The sequence below is a fragment of the Eumetopias jubatus genome, unplaced genomic scaffold (genome assembly GCF_037043125.1).
Source record: "Eumetopias jubatus isolate StellerSeaLion01/CBP00866 unplaced genomic scaffold, mEumJub1_p1.0 scaffold_7, whole genome shotgun sequence".
Lineage (NCBI taxonomy): Eukaryota > Metazoa > Chordata > Mammalia > Carnivora > Otariidae > Eumetopias > Eumetopias jubatus.
In genome coordinates, this window is record NW_028274813.1 from 110676854 (window position 1) to 110697739 (window position 20886).

The 20886-nt window shown below is 44.2% G+C and overlaps 1 protein-coding gene across 1 annotated transcript in view; it reads left to right on the forward strand.

The window, feature by feature from the left end:
• Positions 1–20886, forward strand: part of THSD4 (thrombospondin type 1 domain containing 4) — a 580073-nt gene that overhangs the window by 141347 nt on the left and 417840 nt on the right. Inside the window, exon 6 of the mRNA XM_088025131.1 lies at positions 346–448. Coding sequence (XP_087881257.1) covers positions 346–448 — 103 coding nt within the window. The remainder of the gene's footprint in view (positions 1–345; positions 449–20886) is intronic.

Consider the following 20886-nt stretch of genomic DNA (forward strand, 5'->3'; position numbering starts at 1 on the left):
AGTCAAACAGATGGAAATGGATGGCCTTTGTGGGGGAGGCGAGCAGACCAATTTGTCAGGAGCAGAAGGTTTCAGTTAGTGGTTTTCAAATTATGGTGCAAAAGCTTAACCTGGGGAGCTTGTTAAAATTTTAGTGTCCTTCCAAAGATTCTGATTTAGTAAACTTGGAATGAAGCCTTGAGATCTGCATTTTAAATTTTTGATGCAGGTGATCCGCACAGTTTCAGAAACACTGCTTTTGGTGGAGAAGGATTGGCATTTAAAGTTGGAGAGGTCTTCTGGGACAGGACTGGAGCTATGAAAAGATGCAGACACTAACTGCATATTTAATATCTGTTTTATTAGGTGTGTCCAGAAAGCAGTAGAAGCATCCGGGAGGTCCAGTGCGCATCCTACAACAACAAGCCGTTCATGGGCCGCTTCTATGAATGGGAACCATTTGCAGAAGGTAAGACTAGACCTAGCCCTGTCCAGAGGAATTATTCTTGTCTGTTCCCCAACCCTGTTCCCTTCTGCCTGATGCTGGAGGAATTGGTGTGATCCTGATTCAAGCTGCAATAGGGAGCAAAGTATGGCCCCAGGACGCAGGAGAGCCTGCAGGTAGTAGTCTAGCTCAGAGGCACTGATAGAAAAGAGCAGCGTCTGAGGATGACCGTGTGAGGGGGACAGAACAGCGTTTGAGGAACTGGGGGTAGCGAAACGTTCAAACCAAGGTTGTGAGGATTGAGTGGGGACGGTTCCCTTTTCCTTGGTTCCTGCTCCAGGCTTCTGTGGTGGCTTCAGAGGACGTGTAGGGTTTTAGAGTTGCGAGTTGTTTGTGTGGCGGCGGGGGGGCTTCACATGCTGTTTCCAAAGCTGAAATGCCATAGGCAGGCATTGGTATCAAGGTTCCTGCCCTTTCAAAATGGCAGCAGGTCTGATTTTGAAAGAACTTGATAATACTGCTCTGGATCCCAGAGTCACTTTTCTTAGTTGAAACCGAAGTGATGACATACATGCCTTTTGAACAGAGAAGGCATCTCTTCTCTGTTCCATCCTACACTTATGGAGTGGGAGATTCCTTCCATCCCAGAGAAAGTGGGCTCCGAAGAGGGGAAGGGTCAACCAAACCTTGGGGAGTTAAATACTGGTGGTCAAGTTGGCCAGAAGCAGAGAGTCCAGCCACTCTCAGTGTCCACTGCTGGCCCAAGGCAGTGGCTGGGACCCCTGGTATTGGCCAAAACCCAGAGTGCAAAGTACTGTGGTCACGTCCAGGAGCTGGAGAATTTGTCCTGGGAGAGGGCTTCATAGTGATTTCATCACAAAACCAATGCCCAGGGAAGCCAAACTATGGGAAGTCGGGTCTCAGTGGGGACCCTGGGGGAAGAGGGAGGTTGATTTCTGCTCTGAAATTGGATGCAAAATGGTTTTTGTCTGTGCATTTTCTTCAGAGGAGAATCTGTAGCTTCTCACAAATTCTCAAAGTGGTCCCATGACCTCGAAACTGTTAAGAACTAACTTGACTAAAAACTTCGGGTTACCAGATCCAAACAGGAAGGAAGAAGAGATGAAACATAGTCAGTTGGACACAAATGTGAGGCTGGCTGGGAGGCTAGATGCAAATGTGAGGCTGGCTAGGAGGCTAGAGGGCAAGCTTGGGAAAGATGCCTAAAGTGAAGTTTTGATGCCATGAATCAGAGCTTGGCTGGGGCCCTTTTCATCCTGAAAAGCATTGTGTTAAATGCAAGGTGGTATCCTGATTTGGATCCCAGAACAGGAAAAGGGCATGGGTGGGATACCTGGTGAAAGATGCATAAAGTATATAGTTACGTCCACAGTATTGTCCTGGTGTGACTGTCTTAGTTTTTATAAGTGTACCGTGGTTTTATAGGATGTTAACATTAGGGGAAGCTGGGTGAAGAGCATACAGGAACTCTCTGTACTATCTTTGCAACCATTCTAGAAGTCTAAAATGATTCCAAGATAAAAACATGTTTTAAAAGGCATTGTGCTCCCAGTGAGCTAGGTCTTATATGCATTCCGATGAAGATAAAATCTAAGATTTGCTTTATATGGGTGAGTAAGAGTGTCCTGGATTGAAACCTTGTGCTTCCTGGAACCTCAGAAGGTGTCCCTATCTGGAGACAGGGTTACTGCAGGTGGAAGGTGTTGAGGTCCTACCCGAGTAGGGTGGCTCGTAATCGAGTAGGACTGCTGATCTTATAAGAACAAAGGACACAGACTTCCAGGGAGAGCACCAAGTGACAATGAAGGGAGAGATTGGAGTAATATGTCCACAAACCAAGTAACACCAAGGATTGCCAACAACCACTAGAAGTTAGAAGAGGCAAGAAAGGATCCTGGCATAGAGCATGGCTTGCCAACATCTTGCTTTTGGACTTCTAGCCTCTAGAACTAAATTTCTGAGTGTATATTTCTGTTGTTTTAAGCCACCAACTTTGTGGTATTTTGTCATGCAGCCTTAGGAAACTCCTAGAAAGAGGAAAGAACTAGGTTCTGGATTGATTGAGGTCTGCCCACACAAGTAGATCAGAAAGTGGGGGTAGTCTGAGCAGTAGCAGGGGGTGCCCAGAGAAGTGAGGCACGAATCTACAGTAAGTGAGCATCTGACAGATCCAGGTCTACCTGAGTCTGTGGTTCTCAGCCCTAGCTGCTCATTAGAATCATCGAGGAGGGGCGCCTGGGTGGCTCAGTTGGTTGAGCGACTGCCTTCGGCTCAGGTCATGATCCTGGAGTCCCGGGATCGAGTCCCGCATCGGGCTCCCTGCTTAGCAGGGAGTCTGCTTCTCCCTCTGACCCTCCCCCCTCTTGTGCTCTCTCTCTCTCTCTCTCTCTCTCTCTCAAATAAATAAAATCTTAAAAAAAAAAAAAATAGAATCATCGAGGAGCCTTCTGGAAATACTGACGTCTGGGCCCCGCTCCCAGGGATTGTGATTTCATTGGTCTAGGGTGCAGCCTGGGCATCAGGATTTTTCTAAAGATCCCAAGTGATTCTAATGGGTAGCTGGGGTCAAGAACCTCTAATCCCAGGAGAAGGCAGGACCCCATGAGCGGTGGTGGCTCTAACCTAAATTAAGAGACAGAATCGTGGCTGCGTTTATAAACTGTGAGCTACATTGTTGTGTCAGAACAATGGTGGTCCTCAGTGAACATTTGGAGAAGTAACCCAGGCCTTTGTCTGAGCCACACCCTTGCATATTTATTGCGGTGGATAATAGCTGCTTTATTGGGATTACCTGGGAGGAAGGGCGGATTCTTCCAGCAGGGCGATGAATACTCCATTGTTTTGCCTGGAGTTGAAACGCATGGCTGAACCTTGTCTGCGTAGTTTGGGCTGGTCATCTGCCATCCATGTCTGTCCAAGGCCCCCTACTCCTGTCAGGCCCTCATAGATTCGGGTCTTGTGTCCAAAGCCCTGTGTATTGCAAAGAACTTTTGTATTGGGACACAGAAAAACAGATTCTTCAAAAATCGTTATCTACTTCTTGATCATAAGCCATAAGATTTTGAGAACCAATTAGAATCGTGGTATTTTACAAAGTAAAGGAAAATGCAAAATAGCAGCAGTTTAGAAAAATCAACTACCGTCTACAATGTGTTACTTGGTCTAGAAGATTCAGCATTCTTTGAAAATATTTACCGACATTAATATGTCTCAGGTGCCCAGGAGAGGAGGAGCCCATGGTCCCTGATATTGTATTTACTTTGACTTTGTTTCCATAGTTCTTTCTGCTGCTAAGATTGTTTTCTTGATTTTGTCCTTCTTCCTCTTAAATGACTCCCAGGCTGACCTGCGGGAGGAAGACGCTCTTCATGCCTCTGCAGGGTGTTCAGACTTCCCGGCTGGATTTTGCACGGGGCTCTTGGTTTCGTTTGGACGCCTAGTGCTATTCGCATGCGCCTGCTTAGAGAAACAGCTGTACCCACTCAGCCCAATGCCACGTAGAATAGTAAAAGCAGAGTACACTCTGATAAACACATTCATTTTACCACATGCCTCGTCTTCGGCCTTAAATCACATTTCCTGGATATGGTGCTCTCTCCTGAGATAGTGCCTCTAGGCATTTTTCTCATACCCCCTAGGCCTAAGACCGTAGAGATGATGGCGTCGGAGTTAGGGTGTCCACGCGTCCCTGTGTGCCCCGGACAGCAGAGGTTTATGCCTGTCACCCAGTCCCCTTTCACTCTCAAGATCATTTTGGACAATAAATTATGCGGTCGGCCTAGCTGGCATGGGCCACATTAGTAGGAAGACTCTGGTGTAGGTGCTGACAGTGGGGAACATGGTACCTATTTTCATGCCTAGGGCACTGGGGCTGGGTAGCATTAGAGGCCAGGGTTTTGCCGGGTCCCTGTGGGCTACCTGTAGGTATCAGTCTTCATCCATGAGTCAGGAGACAGCTTGGTGTGTGGGTAGCTTAAGTCCATTTTGTGGCCCTGAGGGCTGAACTCAATAGAGGGGAAATCTAAAAGCCAGAGGTGAGGTGGAGTTAGAAGTTGGAGGTTGCTGACCGGTCATATGAGCGGGCCGTGCTATCCCTTAGGATTGCCTAGATTATGCGGCAGTAACAAAGAACCCCCCCAGTCCCAGTGACTTCATGAAGCCAAGTTTGTCTCTTGCTTATGCTACCTGTGTAACGGAGTATGTTTTCTGCTCGTTCGGAGCCCCAGGCTAGCAGAGGTTGCCTGTCACCTTATGCTTCCATGGAGGTGGGGACAGGGGAGAAGTGAATCATGCATGGATTCTTAAAGCTTCTGCCAGAAGCCATCCCTGTTGTTTCTGCTCCCATCTCATTGGCCAAAGCAAGTTTCCTGTCACACTGAACTTCAAGGGCAGCAAGGAGGTGCCATCCCTCTGTGTGCTCAGAGGAGAAATGGAATATCCACAACCTGCCCTTCATGACTAGCACAGGCAGGAAGCTGCGACAAAATCCCTCGAGTGCCTTCCTTAGACATCCAGGGGACTTTGACCAGGCTGCTTGCAAGACTAGATTTTGCTCCAGGGAAATTAAAGGTGCCACACAGCCTCTCATGGGCACAGGGCCCCGAGCCATTGAGCTCAAGTTCTTCCCCTTGAGTAAAGCTCAGAGGCGCAGAGATGGAACGTTGACACCCAGGTGCCCAGGTGCCCAGCTGTGCTCCTGCTTCCTCCGCTAGCCCCGGAGGCTGCCCTGGTATGGACACCACGTTTGGGCATGGGGCAAGCTGCACAAAAGTGCAAATAGTGGGCAAACAGACCAAACCAGCACTTTATTTTAAGAAGTTTTATTCTGCAGATTTGACTCACAGTGTTATCAAAACTGTGGGACATGAGGCGGGAAGGCTTGGGACCAAGTCCTGCTGGACCGGGATGAGGATGCTCGTGTTTTAATCGAGCAGCTTCATTCCCAGGTACCTGGCATGCTCACCCCCACAGCCCAGCCCTCCTGCAGAGTCTGTAGTCATTATGAACCTTTCCATGAGGACAGGATAGGCCTTAGGGAAACAAGAAGAGTGTTCCAGTGATACCTTAACAAGATCCACTCTCGGGCTCTGTTATACATGGCTAGGAGTAACTGGCAAGACTAGGCCACGTATATTTGGTGTATGAGTATATCATTGAGGACAAAGAGAAATCCCGAGGGCAACCTCTTTGTGAAAACAAAAACAATGATTTCGGTTTTATACACGTTGAGTTTGAATGAATGGTAGCTAGATGCTGAGCAGAAAGTTGGGGATGAGGTACTGAAGTGGAATGATTGTCGACCTGTATTTGAAGTCATTGGACTTGGTGTGATAATTAAAGCCACCGCAACGGATGAGACAAGAGAGTATAGAATCATAAGGACAATGACATCAAGGAGGCGGCTTTGCAGTATGTCCACATTAAAGAAGCAGGGGAAGGAGGCTCAACCATTAAAGAGGGTTGTTAAGGGAAGGCATCATAATGCTATGGTTTCATCCCTTGTATTAATGAAGTCTACCATGCTTTATAAAGTTCTCTTATCACATACACCACAATGAGGATCAAATGAGGTAGTAGAAACTGCTTGTCTTTATTGAGCACTTACTGCATACCAGGCACAGTTGTAAGTGCTAGCTCATTTAATGCTCACAATAACCCTGTGAGGTGGGTCCTATTGTCAGCCTCATTTTACAGAAGAAACAGAGGTACAGAGGGGTTATATAACTTGCCCCGGGTCGCCCAGCTAGCAGGGGCTAGAGCCAGGTTCAAACCCCAGAGTCTGGCTATGGAATCTCTCTTGTCAATGTGTATGGAAGCCAAGAGAAGGATCTGTACAGTTGTGAGCATTTAAGACCAGTTTTTGGCTACCTGTTTTCATGATAAAAATTAACTGAGTAATTAAAGTTTAGCTTTTCTTAAAAAGCAAGAAAGGAGAGAGAGGAAGAGAGAGAGTGAATGCCGGTTAACACAGCCAAACAGTGCAAGAGGTCAAAGAGAGAATGAGAAGTGAGAAAATAAATCCACGATGGGCTGTTGAGAACACGACTGGGAATTGAAAAAAAAAAAGAATTGCCATGAAAAAGTCATATTGAGAGTGTTTGCTAGTTTAAGGGGAGAGAGAAAGGTTTGTTTAGAATGGTTGAGAAACAAGGGTGTGTGCAGATGGAAAGAATGAAGCTGTTGAAGAGGGAGTTGGGGGTTAATAGGATGGTATCTATGAACCTATCCTGTTCTAAAAGAAAAATAGGCATTTTCTTTTTCCCCTCAGAAAGTATATTATTGTTTCTCTGCAAAGTATTATACTTTTAAGAAAGCTTCTTCAGCATTTAATAAAAATTCATTTATTCAAGAGAAATGAAAGCAGTCATAGGTCCATAAGAAAGATTTGTTGAAGAATGTTCATAGCAGCTGTTTTCCTAATAGGCCCAAAGCTGGAAACAACCCAAATATCCATCAACGGGACACTGAGTAAACAAACTGAAGTACGTTCATACAATGGAGTATTACTCAGCAGGAAAAAAAGAACACCCTACTGATATGTATAAAAGCCTGGATGAATCTCAGAATATTCTGTCTGATTACATTTACACGGTGTTCTAGAACAGGAAAAAATAGGCGGGGGTGATGGAAATCAGAATAGTGTTTACCTATGGGAGTGAGGAAGGGTCAGCCGGAAAGGGACATGATAGAACTTTCTAGAACGAGGTGATGTTCCTCTCTCTCTCTCTCTCTCTTTCTCTCTCTCTCATTTTATTTTTCTTACCCTTTCTTCCTGACCATGGAGGAACAAGAGAATTTTAGGGAGAATAAGATTCAGATGCATAGCATCATTTTTAGAATCATCTAGAATCATAGGGCTTTGTTGGGCCCAGAAATCCTCAGATAGGTCCAGAAGCTAGACATCTGTATTGGTTAATATTCTTTTCTTTTTTTTGCAAGCAACAGACACTGATTTTGGCTAAGTCAAAAAAAAAAAAAAAAAGGTTTTATTGGAAGGATAGCCAGGAGGTCAGAGAATCAACAGGAAGTGTGCAGAACCAGGCTTGGTGAAGGACAGAAATTGAGGAAGCTCTGGGGGTTCAGGGGGACAGAATTGATGGTCTTCCTTTGCGTGCTAGTGCTGCAATGGATAAGTTCCAACAGGTTTCTCCATCTAAGATTCAAAGCCCTGGAAACAAGTAAAAGCTCAGTTGGCTTGGTGTAAGCCACATGCCTCCCTCTTGGCCTGAGGGGTGAGGGGGTGGGTCCCCTGATTGACATTCCCACCAAGACTATACACAGTGGGGGGGGGGGGGATTAATTCCCGAAAAGGAAATCCAGATGCTGAACCACAAGAATGGAGGGTGGATCCTAAATGGTCCCAGCCAAGGTCCATAACAGAAACTCATGACAAGTCAGGGTACCCACCTGGCTTGTCAACTCTCATTTCATCCATAGGCTCACAGGGCTTCTTAATACCTTTGAGGGATTATTGGAATTGGAATATAACATACAGGTATCACTCTTCCATTTTTCTTGTGGTGTTTACGTTTCTGAAGATTTCTGTAGATAGGCCCCTTTATGTATGCATGACCTGTACCTGTGTGGATCCCCCTTGCTCCTGGACATTGTGCTAACATGATTCAAGTTGACCAGGGAGCATTCACACAGGGGTGTGGGAGAGAGGCTGGGGTTCCGTGGTACCCTTTCCACCCCACTGCGCCCTGTGTCAGATGATCTCAGGGAGCAGTGAAGTGTTAGGAATGACTCTTCCCACCACCCCTGATCTCCACAGTCTGGGTCACTGGGCTAGCCTTCCTGCTCCCCTGTAGGATTATGTGCATACTTCTGGCGTCCACACTGTGTTTCTCTCTCTCTCTCTCTCTCTCTCTCTGAAGAGTAAGGAGAATGTAGGAATGGCACACATAGGAATCACACATCTCAGTTCGTCTTTTCCCCGGGCAATTTAAGATTTTGAAAAGGAAAGATTGAGGGAGAAAATCGTCCCTGCTGGAGGGTATTCCGGAAAGTGTAAATGATTCCTGTAAAAGCAGTTTCTTTCCTGGCACTTGAACCAGTGTCATTCTAAGTAATTAGTAAAGAAGAGCCTCAGGATAGATTTCAACATCGAGTGAACAGATTCATCTAAACATGAAATAACTTTAAGGATTTGAAACCTGGTGTGGAGGTTAAACCCATTGCAAAATATTAAATACTGAGACTCGGTCCTGTTATTTCCCTCTTCCCCAAAGCTCAGTTTTCCACAAAGACTGCCTCCGTCCTATAGTGTGGCTGGTGGGGGTGGGCGAGATCAGGTGTTACTGCTGTGTTCCTATTCTACAGATGTAGGAACTGAGTCCAAGGGATGGATGGTCTGCCCCGGGGCGCAGAATCGCACAGAAGGATTAAGATGAAACAAGAACTTACATAACCACAGCCTGCTGAGCTGAGAGTAATGCCTTGCCTCAGGGGCTCCAGAAGAATTTCTCGCTCTGCTCTGTGTAACCAAGCCAGGACAGATCCGTTTCCTCTATAAACAAACAAATGTGTTTTTACATCAAGACTACCAAGACTTCTCCGGGAAATCCTGGGACTCGGTCTTCATCCCTTGTGCCCCCTGAGCAGAGGGCTCTTATTATAAATCGGTAGGGACGTGTCCCGAAGGAGCAGATGGGACATTTTGTTGCACCTTGCGTGGACATCGAGAAATTAGTTTTGGGCAGACATCGAGAGGTTTTTAGAGTTAGGGGGTTTAGAGCTAGAAAGTAATCAGTGAATATGCAATTTGTACTTAAATTGCAAATCCAGCCTGTCCTTCACGTATTTATTGAAGAAATTCTCCCCTTATCTGCATAGCCCCTCCCCGACAGCTATTAAACCGCAACCGTACCTGTCCGTCTCTGTTTTCTTAGAAATCTCAGTGAGAACATTCCATGGGTCAGTGGGCCTCATTTACAAAGGATTAAAGGAAAAATCTGTTGTCTACCTACGGTTGGGCGGGAAGAAGGGAGAGAGCATGCATCAGCGCTTCCTCTGTTTACCCAGTCCGCTCACCTGCCTCCTCCTACTGCCTACACTGCCTCAACGCACTCTTGGGTGTTGCCACCAGTGTTTGGGATGATATTTATAGCCTGGCTACCCTTTGGAACCACAGTGAATGAAAGGCCCAGTTTCCCCCTTCAGATATTTGAAAGCAGCCGTCTTGTCCCCCAGGACCTTGCTTGAGCAGCCTGCTGAATACTTGTTTCCTTCCATTGATCCCCTGGGTATCAGGGCGTGCCGTTTGTTTATCAGTGTGGCTGTTCTCTTTAGAAGATAGTATGTGAGTCCTACCAAGCAGGTCCCCCAGCCTGTGCTGGCTCTGGCTGAGTGTAGCTGTGCTGTGGGGGACTCAGGAACCAGGGCCATCACTGGGATTGATTAGTGATGTCTTGCACAGGCACGGGAAGGGAGATGGCCACACGTATGCTGCCTTTTTGCTGTCTGCACCCATTTTTTCAGTCTTTCAGATTGTGGCTACACAGGTCCCAGTTAACCCTTTTAGTTGCTTGAAAGTTTGGGATGAGACCCCATTGAACAGAGATGAGATCCCTGAATGATTCGTAAAGTGCACCAAGCATTGCCTAGGTGTAGCTACAGATGCCTGTATAAAACTTCTGTAATCAGGGAAATGATGCAAATAAATATGATGAACACATAACATGGTATGCTGTCTCTAAAATATGTTCACATTTAACAATAAAAACCAAACAACAGGTGGTAACTAGTTATAATTTTCCAAGAGAAGACTTTAGGATAGCTGTCATAGTTGGGGGCAGGCCTGATTTCCAGAATGATCCTTTATTTTTTTTTAATTATTTTTTAAAGATTTCATTTATTCATTCGAGAGAGAGAACACGAGCAGGGGGGCGGGCAGAGGGAGAAGCAGACTCCCCGATGAGCAGGGAACCCGATGATGATGATGATGATGATGATAATGATGCGGGGCTTGATCCCAGGACCCTGGGATCATGACCTGAGCCAAAGGCAGATGTTTAACTAACTGAGCCACCCAGGCACCTTCCAGAATGATCCTTTAAATTAGAGATTCCTTCAGGGGTGCAGGGTATCTAGAGGTGGAGGAATTAAATCGGGAATAATTTCTAAAAACGGGATTGCCTGATATCTATGTATTAAACAGTTTTCACTCTGCTTTTGGAATTGTACTTCTTGTCTGCGTCTGAGGCTGTATCTCCTCCAGCAAAACAAAATAACAATAGAGGCAATTATTTGTATCCGGATTACCCTGCTTCCAAACCCAGCTATCTTCAGCCTGAACTGTGGAGAGCGCTCGTCATCAGATCCTGAGCTCCCATGCATCACTGTCACACCTTTTCCCTGCAAACCCTGGCTGCCCTAACAGCTCACTATTGGAGGTCCTTTCAATCGGAATACTTTGCCACTGAGTATATCCTGGGATATGTTTCTCTTTAAGATTACTGACTGCGGTATATATTATTACCCTGAAATATAAGGCTTTTGTTCATTCACAGCCATTTCTGTTCACTTGGGAGAGATGTCTGGGTTTTTTACTTGTCCCTCTCTTTTCTGTTTGGGGAGTCCCACTTCTCCATTCTTGCCCCTGATGGTATCCGGTGACCTTTGGGCAGCCCACTGAGGAAGACACACTTTCCTGGGCCTGTTGTGCTGGGACTAAGTGAGGTTCTGTAGGTTCCCCCGGGCAAAGCCCAAGGAGTCATCACTACTTTGTGGCATCAGATGCCTCCTGTTCAGCTGACCCTTCCATGGGCCATGCTTAGTTTTTTTTTAAATCTGGATTTTTTCATTCTCTGCTTTGAGGTGTCCAGATACACACCCACCACCACCACCACCCTTTGTTGACAGACTTGTGTTTGGTTATGTTTAAATGGCTCAGAAGTAAAACAAGGGAAGGCCCGGTATGAATTCTAGTTTGGAACTAAAGACTGCAAAAAGCAGATAGCAGTTTTGTAAATGGAAGTGATGAATAACTGAGCAGCAGCTTTGGAGCTGGTCAACAGAATTTCCAACTCAAGATTGGTACTTGGTAATTAATAAAGGTTCGGGAAAACAAAGTTCTACATTATGCTCAGTTAATTTTTTTCCTCCTAGACCTTGCTACAGACAGCATTTCAGCGTGGAGGCAAGGAGAAGGGTGAGTGGTCCCAGGTTGGGGAGGAGGAGACTGAACGGCAGTAGGTTAAGGGTGGAGAGGGCCAGCCCTGGCAGGGGTCAGAGGCACGAGGCAGACAAGCCCTGTCCTGAGTTTAGTGAGTCCAGAAGTCAGCAGCAGACAGAGCAAGAGACCAGCAGGGCAACCGTAGATTTCACGTGGTTACTGAATTTACTTTTGTTTTAAAATTTTATGGAGGGAGCCATAATTTATTGGACTGAGTCAAGTTTTGTCCAGGGGAGTGATGTGAAGTTTGGGTTAATCCCTGAAACAGTTTTCATCTCAAGTCATGCTCTAATAGATGATGTTTGTTTTTCGTTTTTTGTTTTTTTTTTTTTTTTAATTGAGTTGCCCATTAAAAATGGGTCAGATGTATACAGGACAGTGGGACTTTTGGTTTGGGGGAAAACTTACAGGAACTGGGATGAGGTGTCTGCTGTGATCATGAGGCCTGCCTGTCATGGGGAGGGGAGTATATGGAGGGGAGGGCTCTTGCCTTCCAGTCAATACAGGTTACCTCTTGATGCCAACAGTTAGAAAGGGGAAGCATACCAGATGCCTACAGCCCACATTCCTCTTGTCTTAAGGTTACACAAATACTCATCATGTAAGAGCTTGGGCCCTTGTCCGCTGAGCGTGTAGCTGTGGGCGGCTTGGCGTACTCAGTAGGGCCGCATCCATCAGGCGTGATGCCTTGTCCTACACCCGGTTGCTGTGTTTGTTTAAGCAGGCTCTAGAGGTTGTATAGAGAGCGGGGGCAACCTGCTCTCAAACCCTTGGTGAGAAATGTTACCTTAAAAAACCCTTCATGGGGCGCCTGGGTGGCTCGGTCGTTAAGCATCTGACTTCGGCTCGGGTCATGGTCCCAGGGTCCTGGGATCGAGTCCCACATCGGTCTCCCTGCTCGGCTGGAAACCTGCTTCTCCCTCTCCCTCTGCTGCTCCCCCTGCTTGTGCTCTCTCTCTGTCAAATAAATGAATAAAACCTTTAAAAAAAAAAAAAAGCCCTTCAGCATGTTCTTAGGGTTCAGAGGACTGAAGCCACTGACATTTGCGATGTTTATCATTCTTCCTCCATGTCTGTGCTCATGACATCTCCAGGCGGGGAGCGCCGAGGGGCGTCTGGGGCGTCAGCCCCCACCCTGGCCCCCTGGATCTCTGGGGCCTTTGGAATCAGCTGGTGTGGTGTCCTGCCTCACGGGGCCTGGTGAGGGCTGTGCAGGGGCTACCCAATGAAACTGTGCCTCGGGACTGGACAAGCAAAGTCAAGTTCACACAGAATAGGAAGGTGCACTTTTTCTCCTTTAAACATTTTTTTTGCTGCAACATGTTGGCATTAATTTATGCAGCCACCTTTTGTTCTGTGAGAGAGATAGCCCTGGGGCAGCAGGAAGAGCAGTGGGCAGAGGGCACAGCCCCAGAGGCACCAGCCCCAGCCTCCTTGGGCCACAATAAGAAGTTACTTCCTCCTCTTGTGAGGATTCAGTGACACGATGTGTATAAAGCACATGTATAAAGCTACTGACAACTGAGTGCCTACTTCGTGCCCGGCATCCTCCAGGTGGAGTCTAGAAAGGTGAGGAGTATGGGGCACATGCAGATGTCAGGAAAGGCATTCCAGGCAGAGGGACTAGCACGAGCAAAGATGCAAGAGCAGAAAATACAGAAAATGTGCAGGGGAACATCAGGGAGTGTAATTTGGCTGGAGCGAAGGATGTATAGAGGGAAGAAGTGCAGGAGAAGGTTGGGCTAGAAGTTTGGGGCCAGATTATGGAGGGCCTGAAATAGGAAGCTAAGGAAATTGGACTTCATTTTACAGGCAGTGAGGAGCTATTGGGGTTTTTAAGCAGGGGAGTAACTTGATCAGAGCTGAGCTTCAGGAAAATTAATCTGGCAGCAAAATGCTGGAACAAGAAGGGGTATAAATAAATAATTTGAAAATCTGGCAGTAGCGTTTTCAAATATGTTCTGAAATGTATAAGCTGTATATTTTGAAATGATAATGTCTTTCTTGTCCCCCCCCCCCCCGCCACATGGCAGCTAATTTTTTTTTCATTCTCTCTCTGTGTCATTCACTCAGGCTTTCCCTTTGTCCTGCTTGTTTTTCATGGTTAGTGGCATTTTGGGGGTTCAACTCCAGTCAGAGGCAGAGAGTCCCAGGACAGTGTTTTGAGAAGGTCCAGCTGCCGGGCTCTGTGCCCAGTGTACCAACTGTGACTGGGTTCCATTCTGAAGGCAGAGAAACCATCCAACTGATTTTCACCATCCCCAACCACACAAAGTATAGGTATTTTGAATGAGTAGGCAAATTCCTGTCATTCATGTGGCCAAGGTTCCTATAATTGCATTTTCTGGACTCATCACCAAAAAGCTCAGCAGAGTTGTGAAACTCTTGGGTTAGCAAGAACAGTGGGATTTGTATGGATTCTGTAGATATGACCCCCACCCTTGCCCAAGCAAACTTCATAAATGTGTTTGGATCCTAGGTGTTCATGGATTTAACTTGCAGGTTTGTGACTCTCTGTGAGTCCCCTGAGGGTCCATGGCACAAAGTTTGACTGAGATATTGGCTCTAAAAAGTCTGTCTTGCAAGATACATGTACAGAGAAGGGGCATTTAGCTTTGCTGTTCCCTACTTACTTGTGCGCTGGCAATATGCTCATTAATTAATTAGAATTTTTTTTTTCATGAGAAATGGCAGCCAAGCGAGAGATACACCTCAAGTGAAATGTGAAAGTGTGATTCATTTGTAGTGTGTAGCATAAGGCTAGGAACAGAAAATTTATACGACTCTCCATGGAAATGTGATTCACAAGAAAGCTAGGAGCCTCTATAAACATTTCTGTATTTGTGAATCTGGGAATTCAAGAAGGTTCCGGATGTGTGCCTCAGGAATGTCAAGAGTCTGCTGTAAATCCAAATTCACAAAACAGATAAATTATTGAGTGACTATTCAGATTGCAAAATGATTTTTCATTTTATTAACTATTTATTGCTTGCTTACCTTAGAGAAGCCCTTTAGTAAATGTAGTTAATATTTGATTTACAGAAATTCAGTGTATACAACTGTTTCTGGATACGTGTATTATGTTAAGTGGAATCTCATTTTCATAGCATTAGGAAATTTTAAGATACTCATTTCTCCACTTAAAAAATTAATTTGCATAGATGAAAGGTATTTGTTCCATAATTATCCATTTGTTTTTTACCACAAGGAATTTTGCATTGATGATTCTAATTTTCAAAGCTGTTTAATAACAAAGGTTCTTATTTGTTATTCTCAGTTATTACTATATTCACTGTCTTTTGGTTTCGGCCCATGTAGAATAGCCTTTAAAACCCTGACTCTGATGGTTACCTGCTCTGGGACCAAAGGCCTCAGATTCTCCATCAAGAAAATGGGGAAATAGTAGTATCCCCTCAAAGATCTTTGGAAAGATTAAGTGAAATAATTCATGCATCTTGTACCCAGTAGGTACTCAATGAATGTTAGCTTTTATAGTACTACTCTTATTTTTCCAGTCCCAGAGATGAAATCAGTTAACTCAAGCTGAGCAGTTATTTCCAAGTGAGTGTTTTTCATCCAACTTCCATTCTGTATCGAAACTATTGTACATTTCCCCAAATGAGGAAATTTTGGGCATCTCACTTAAACTTCTGGTGTCTAGCAGTATCAGGAGATCCTGCATTATCTGGTGCTTGGATTAAAGTGCTTTAAAGTTCACTGATTTATGGTATCCCTATGCAACTGTACCATAGCCCGAGAAAGAAGGAAAAGGGGGCGAAGGGGGAAGAAGAGAGGAACATGTGTTCCTTTTATGTAAATGTTACGTTGCTCCTGGTGTTTGTCACTGTCTTATTTCCAGCAATAACCTCTTGCTGGTGCAGTGGGGCCTTGGTTCTGACATCAAATCTGGCTCTGCTCCTTGACTTTGAAGGTCTGTATAGTCTAACACCCACAGCTAACCCACAGTTGCATTTCCACTCTCACCAGGTGACTACCATGAACTTGCTCATGTGTCGACTCTGTCTGGGGTTTTCTGCAGTTCACATTCACTTCTCCAAATTCCATCTGGCCTTCAGGACCCGCTCATACCTTATCAGATCCGTCAAGCCTTCCCTGACTGCCTTATTCCTCACTCATTTCTTCCTGAGTCAGCTTATGTTTCTTTTTCAGCCTGGGCCCCATAGCAGAGTACCCTATTATAATTATTGGACATCACAGCCATAATTTCAAACACCCACATCAAATTCTCTAGCCCTCATTTTCACTTGCTGATTTCTTTGGTTTTGCTACCAACCCTATGAGGTAGGCAGGTCCGATATTTTCAGCCCCTACTGTACATGATTATTTGGCCAAGCCCATACAGCCAGTGAGACACTTAAACTCACCCTCTCTACCAGGCCTATTTCCCAAACATGGTTTTACAGCACTTGTTTTTTGTTTGTTAATATCATCTATTTAACTAGTCTGTAAAACTCTTATTTATTTATCCATTTATTTGAGAGAGACAGAGAGAGGGAGAGCAAGCAGCAGGGAAGGGGCAGAGAGAGAGAGAATCTCAATTAGACTCCCCGCTGAGCATGGAGCCTGTCTTGGGGCTCGATCTCATGATGCTGAGATCATGACCTGAGCTGAGATCAAGAGTTGGACACTTAACCCACTGAGCCACCCAGGCGCCCCTAGTCTGTAACTCTTGATGTCAGGGGAAATGTCTTTTTTTTTTTTTTAATTTTTTTATTGTTATGTTAATCACCATATATTACATAATTTGTTTTGGTGTACTGTTCCATGATTCATTGTTTGTTCATAACACCCAGTGCTCCATGCAGAATGTGCCCTCCTCAAAGGGGAAATGTCTTTTACTGCTGTACCTCTGAATAGCATTTGGCCCCGTATCCAGCTCACTAAAGACCTGGTGCTTAATAACAGTAATGTTTAGCAAATGCTTATTATGTGGCAGGCATCATGCTGAGCTTCTTTACAGGCAGTGTCTGACTTAGTTCTCAGAATGCCTCCATCATCTAGGTGCCATTAGTAGGTTTAGGTTCAGAGAGGTTTGGAAACGCCCTTAAGATCAGGTAGATTGAAGAACTAGTAAATAGCTTTAACTCATCACAAAGATCGCTGTTACCATGGGAGGGTTTTTCTGGTATGTTCTATTTACTTATATATTTTTAAAAGATTTATTTATTTATTTTAGAGAGAGAGCAAGCATGAGATCACAAGCGGGGGTTGGGGGAGGGCAGAGGGAGAGAAGCAGACTCCCCGCTGAGTGCAGAGAACACGGGGCTCCATCTTATGATCCTGAGATCACAACCTGAACCAAAACCAAGAGTTGACTGCTCAACCAACTGAGCCACCCAGGCTCCCCTGGTGTGTTTTATTTTTTTTAAATTCAGACTTCTCTATAGCTTACAATTCAGCAGCAGCATTGACAATGAGCTAAATTGTTGTTGGGGAGGGGGAGCAGTCTTTCTGCTCTGTTGAAAGCACAGTGTCCCAGGAATAGTAAATGAAGAATTTGGGTGAAAAAGATCTTGGTTCCTCCCATTTGGATCCTTTATCTTAAAACCAAAAAAACAAAACCAAACAAAAACCCAAAACAAACAAAAAAAACCCAAAACCAAAAAAAAAAAAAAAACCCAAAAAACAAAAACCCAAAAAACAAAACAGCCTATTGATACTTAGCATAATTTCACATTTTGGTTGGATAGAATTATGTCAGTACCATCATGTCCTACTTAAACTGGAGGTACAGAGCTTCTGATGCCTTTTCTCTCAAGTGTGCTTAATCCCAGAGTGGATGAATGAGAACCCTGGGTGTGTGGCCCCAAGTAACACAAAGAAACTCTAGAAATGTCTATACATTCTTAGAAATGCACATGGGTTTTCCACTATACCCAATGTTATATGCATGCTGGTCTTAATAGAAAAATACTTTTCTATTGCTTACCATTGATGAAAATAGGGAGATACTGTTGTTTGGATATTTTAAAATTTGTATTGCTATGTGAGTGCTAATGCTGTATAATAATAGGTTCTGGGTCCAGACAGCTTCTCCCTCTTTCTTGGTGTGATAACATTTTGAAAGCATAAACTCATACAAATAAATGCTGGGGTACTGTGTAGAGGGGGAGATGCCCAGAATGTTGCCAAAGAAGCGGTTCCATGCTACATTTTCAGGCTGCTAGTGATAGAAGTTTCAGTGAGCATTTCTTCTTGCTGGGAGTTCTATAATATTGTGGACCCAAAGCATTTTTGAGGTCAGTAATGGAAATAACTGGTATTCTTTGTTTTGACCATTAAGGTAAATAAACTATCTCAAAGACACATAGTCTCTGGGATCCATGCTCTTCGTATAACTCAGACTTTTTTTTTTACTAGAGCAGTCAGCTCTGCCTTGCAGTGGTGAGTTGAGAGATTTCAGCCCTAAAAAAATTTCCTAAATAAGTCAACTTGAGAATATGAAAATAATTCAGGGTATCCAGGTCTTTCCCCTTTATTTTGAGAACAATTATTCCTCCATTAAGAAAAACAACAATATTGGGGTGCCTGGGTGGCTCAGTCGGTTAAGTGTCTGCCTTCGGCTCAGGTCATGATCCCAGGGTCCTGGGATCGAGCCCCGCATCGGGCTCCCTGCTCGGCGGGAAGCCTGCTTCTCCCTCTCCCACTCCCTCTGCTTGTGTTTCTTCTCTCGCTGTCTCTCTCTGTCAAATAAATAAATAAATAAAATCTTTAAAAAGAAAAGAAAAGAAAAACAACAATATTAAGTTTAAGAACACTAGCCATGATCTATTTTCCCCGCCCCCTATAGCTGGGATTCAACTAGGTAATAGAGCAAGCTTTCGGGTGTACTTTTTATTACAGTGTGTCTAGAAAATCGAATAGTCAGCCACTGAGTGCATTTCATTCTTTCCTTTTAAGAGTGTGTTGTTCTCTGTGGAGGCCCCAGCAGTTTGGGGCACATTCACCAGCCCCCATCCTGGCTGCCATTCTCAATGTTAGGCACAGTCTCTGTGTTTTCAGAGATGTGAGCACCATCCTTACTATGAATGGGATGGAACAGAATGGAATGGAATGCAGTAATCTTACCTTATTGAAAATTACTTTTTCAGATATCCCACAACTAAGCATTTTGCACATTAACAAGCCTTTACAACAACATTATTAACAGAACCATTTTATAGAAACAAATGCGATAATCGCTCATTCCAGACTTCTCAGCTGGCTGGAGAGTCCCTTCATTGCTCCTTCACTTGTGTCTGAAATGTGTTGTTTGGTAATACTCCTGGTTTTTAGCCTGGCTATCTCTTTCTGATCCAAACAAGAAAAGTTTATGTGTATATATCAGGGCATCACCACCATGCTCTTCATGGAGCTTTGTTCACCTCCTAAGGTGTTTCTGAAACTGACCCCGAAGGAAACTTCAAGCAACTTAGTGCTTCACGAATCAGGTTTTCCAATGGATTGTTCCAAATCCCAACTTCTCCATTAAATTGAAAAAAATCTGGGGTGCCTGGGTGGCTCGGTCAGTTGAGCATCCAACTCTTGGTTTCGGCAAAGGTCGTGATCTTACAGTCCTGGGATCGAGCCCCGCAGCAGGCTCTGCGGTGTCTGCTTCAGATTCTTTCTCCCTCTTCCTCCCCCTCTGCCTCTCCCCCCCCATCATGAGCAGGTGCATTTGTGGGCTGTCTCTCAAATAAATAAATAAATAACATATTTTTAAAAATCCTAGTGATTTTTCTTCAAAAACTTGCATAGTTTTAAAAATAAATACCATTGCAAGAAATTGTTTTCATGTAGCTTAAATTCATATTTTTTCCTACCACAATAAAAAAAAAAAACAGGTTTAGGCCCATTTGTATCTCTGCAATGGTATACTTTCATTTGACATATACATAGGAGGCATTGTTAAAATTTGACATATATATATATAAAGGCATCCTTTGCATTTTAGATTGATTGTGACCTGTTTGCTGTAAGTTGGGTTTGGGATCATCCTGTTATTTTTGTTGTTTTGCTATTGTTATTATTATTTCTTGTTGGTTTTATAGTGAGAAAATCTCAACTTGTGTTGATTTCAAATCATTTTGATCTGAAAAACTTCCAGGTTTTTTTTTTAAGATTTATTTATTTCTTTATTTGAGATAGAAAGAGAGCGAGCATGAGTGGGGGGAGGAGCAGAAGGGGAGGGAGAGGGACAAGTAGATGCTGCGCTGAGCATGGAGCCCCATATGGGGCTCGTTCCCATGACCCTGAGATCATGACCTGAGCCGAGATCAAGGGTCGGATGCTCAACTGACCGAGCCACCCAGGCACCCCAAACCTCCAGTTTTTAACGAATGATTGCCATTTCTAGGGCAATGTGGACTCTCGTTTGAGAAGCATGACATTAAAGTCATAGTCACAATTAAATTAATACTAAAAATTGTGACTGCCTGGAAAATATCCCAGAGAAAAGGAAATATTTAGGAAACAAAGGAAAAGTACCCTTTGGGTGGTTGAATACAGCAGTGTAAGATGCTTGTATTTACAGAGGGAAATGGAAGAAAGCTCAGCATCTTACAGAATACCGTGTTAATATTTAATATTTAGAAAATCATAATAGTATCCAAGAAAAACTGAAAATAATATGCTTACTATCCCATAGTGTTTTTATATAATCCTGCAGGTCTAGAATTTTACCCATTGTGCTATCTGTAATAAGCATTATGGGATAATATTAATGTCCTTACATTCTTCTTTGATATGCATGAGGATATTTTTAAATTTAAATGTTTTATATCCAAAGCAGTTCCAGACAGTACCCAAAAAAACAATCAAACTTCATGTGGTGAAGAGAAATAGGAACATGTCCCTGGGAAACAGATAGATATAGACTATAAAAACAGCTTTGAGCGAGGCAAACATAACTTGTGGAAAATCGTCTCGCACGCTTTTGAAATTAGGACGAGCCTCCAGCCACATAGGAGGCAAGGACCACTGTGGCGTCAAATGCCAAGAGGATGAACTTGCATATTTCAGATGCTTCATATTTTGCGTTTGATGTTCTGAGCTGCTGGAGTTGGGTGCAGCCCTGAGATTGATAAACTGTGTTAGGAGATGTTGTTGAGTTCAAGAAGAAATTTTTAGCCCTTCTATGTTTAGAAATGAATGACTTATGTGGCCAAGGGCTGATACGCTCCCTACAATCAACTCGGGAAAACTTTTTGAGAAGAAATCGACTCCCTTTCACCTTTGGGCCATTTTATACAATATATGCAGCACA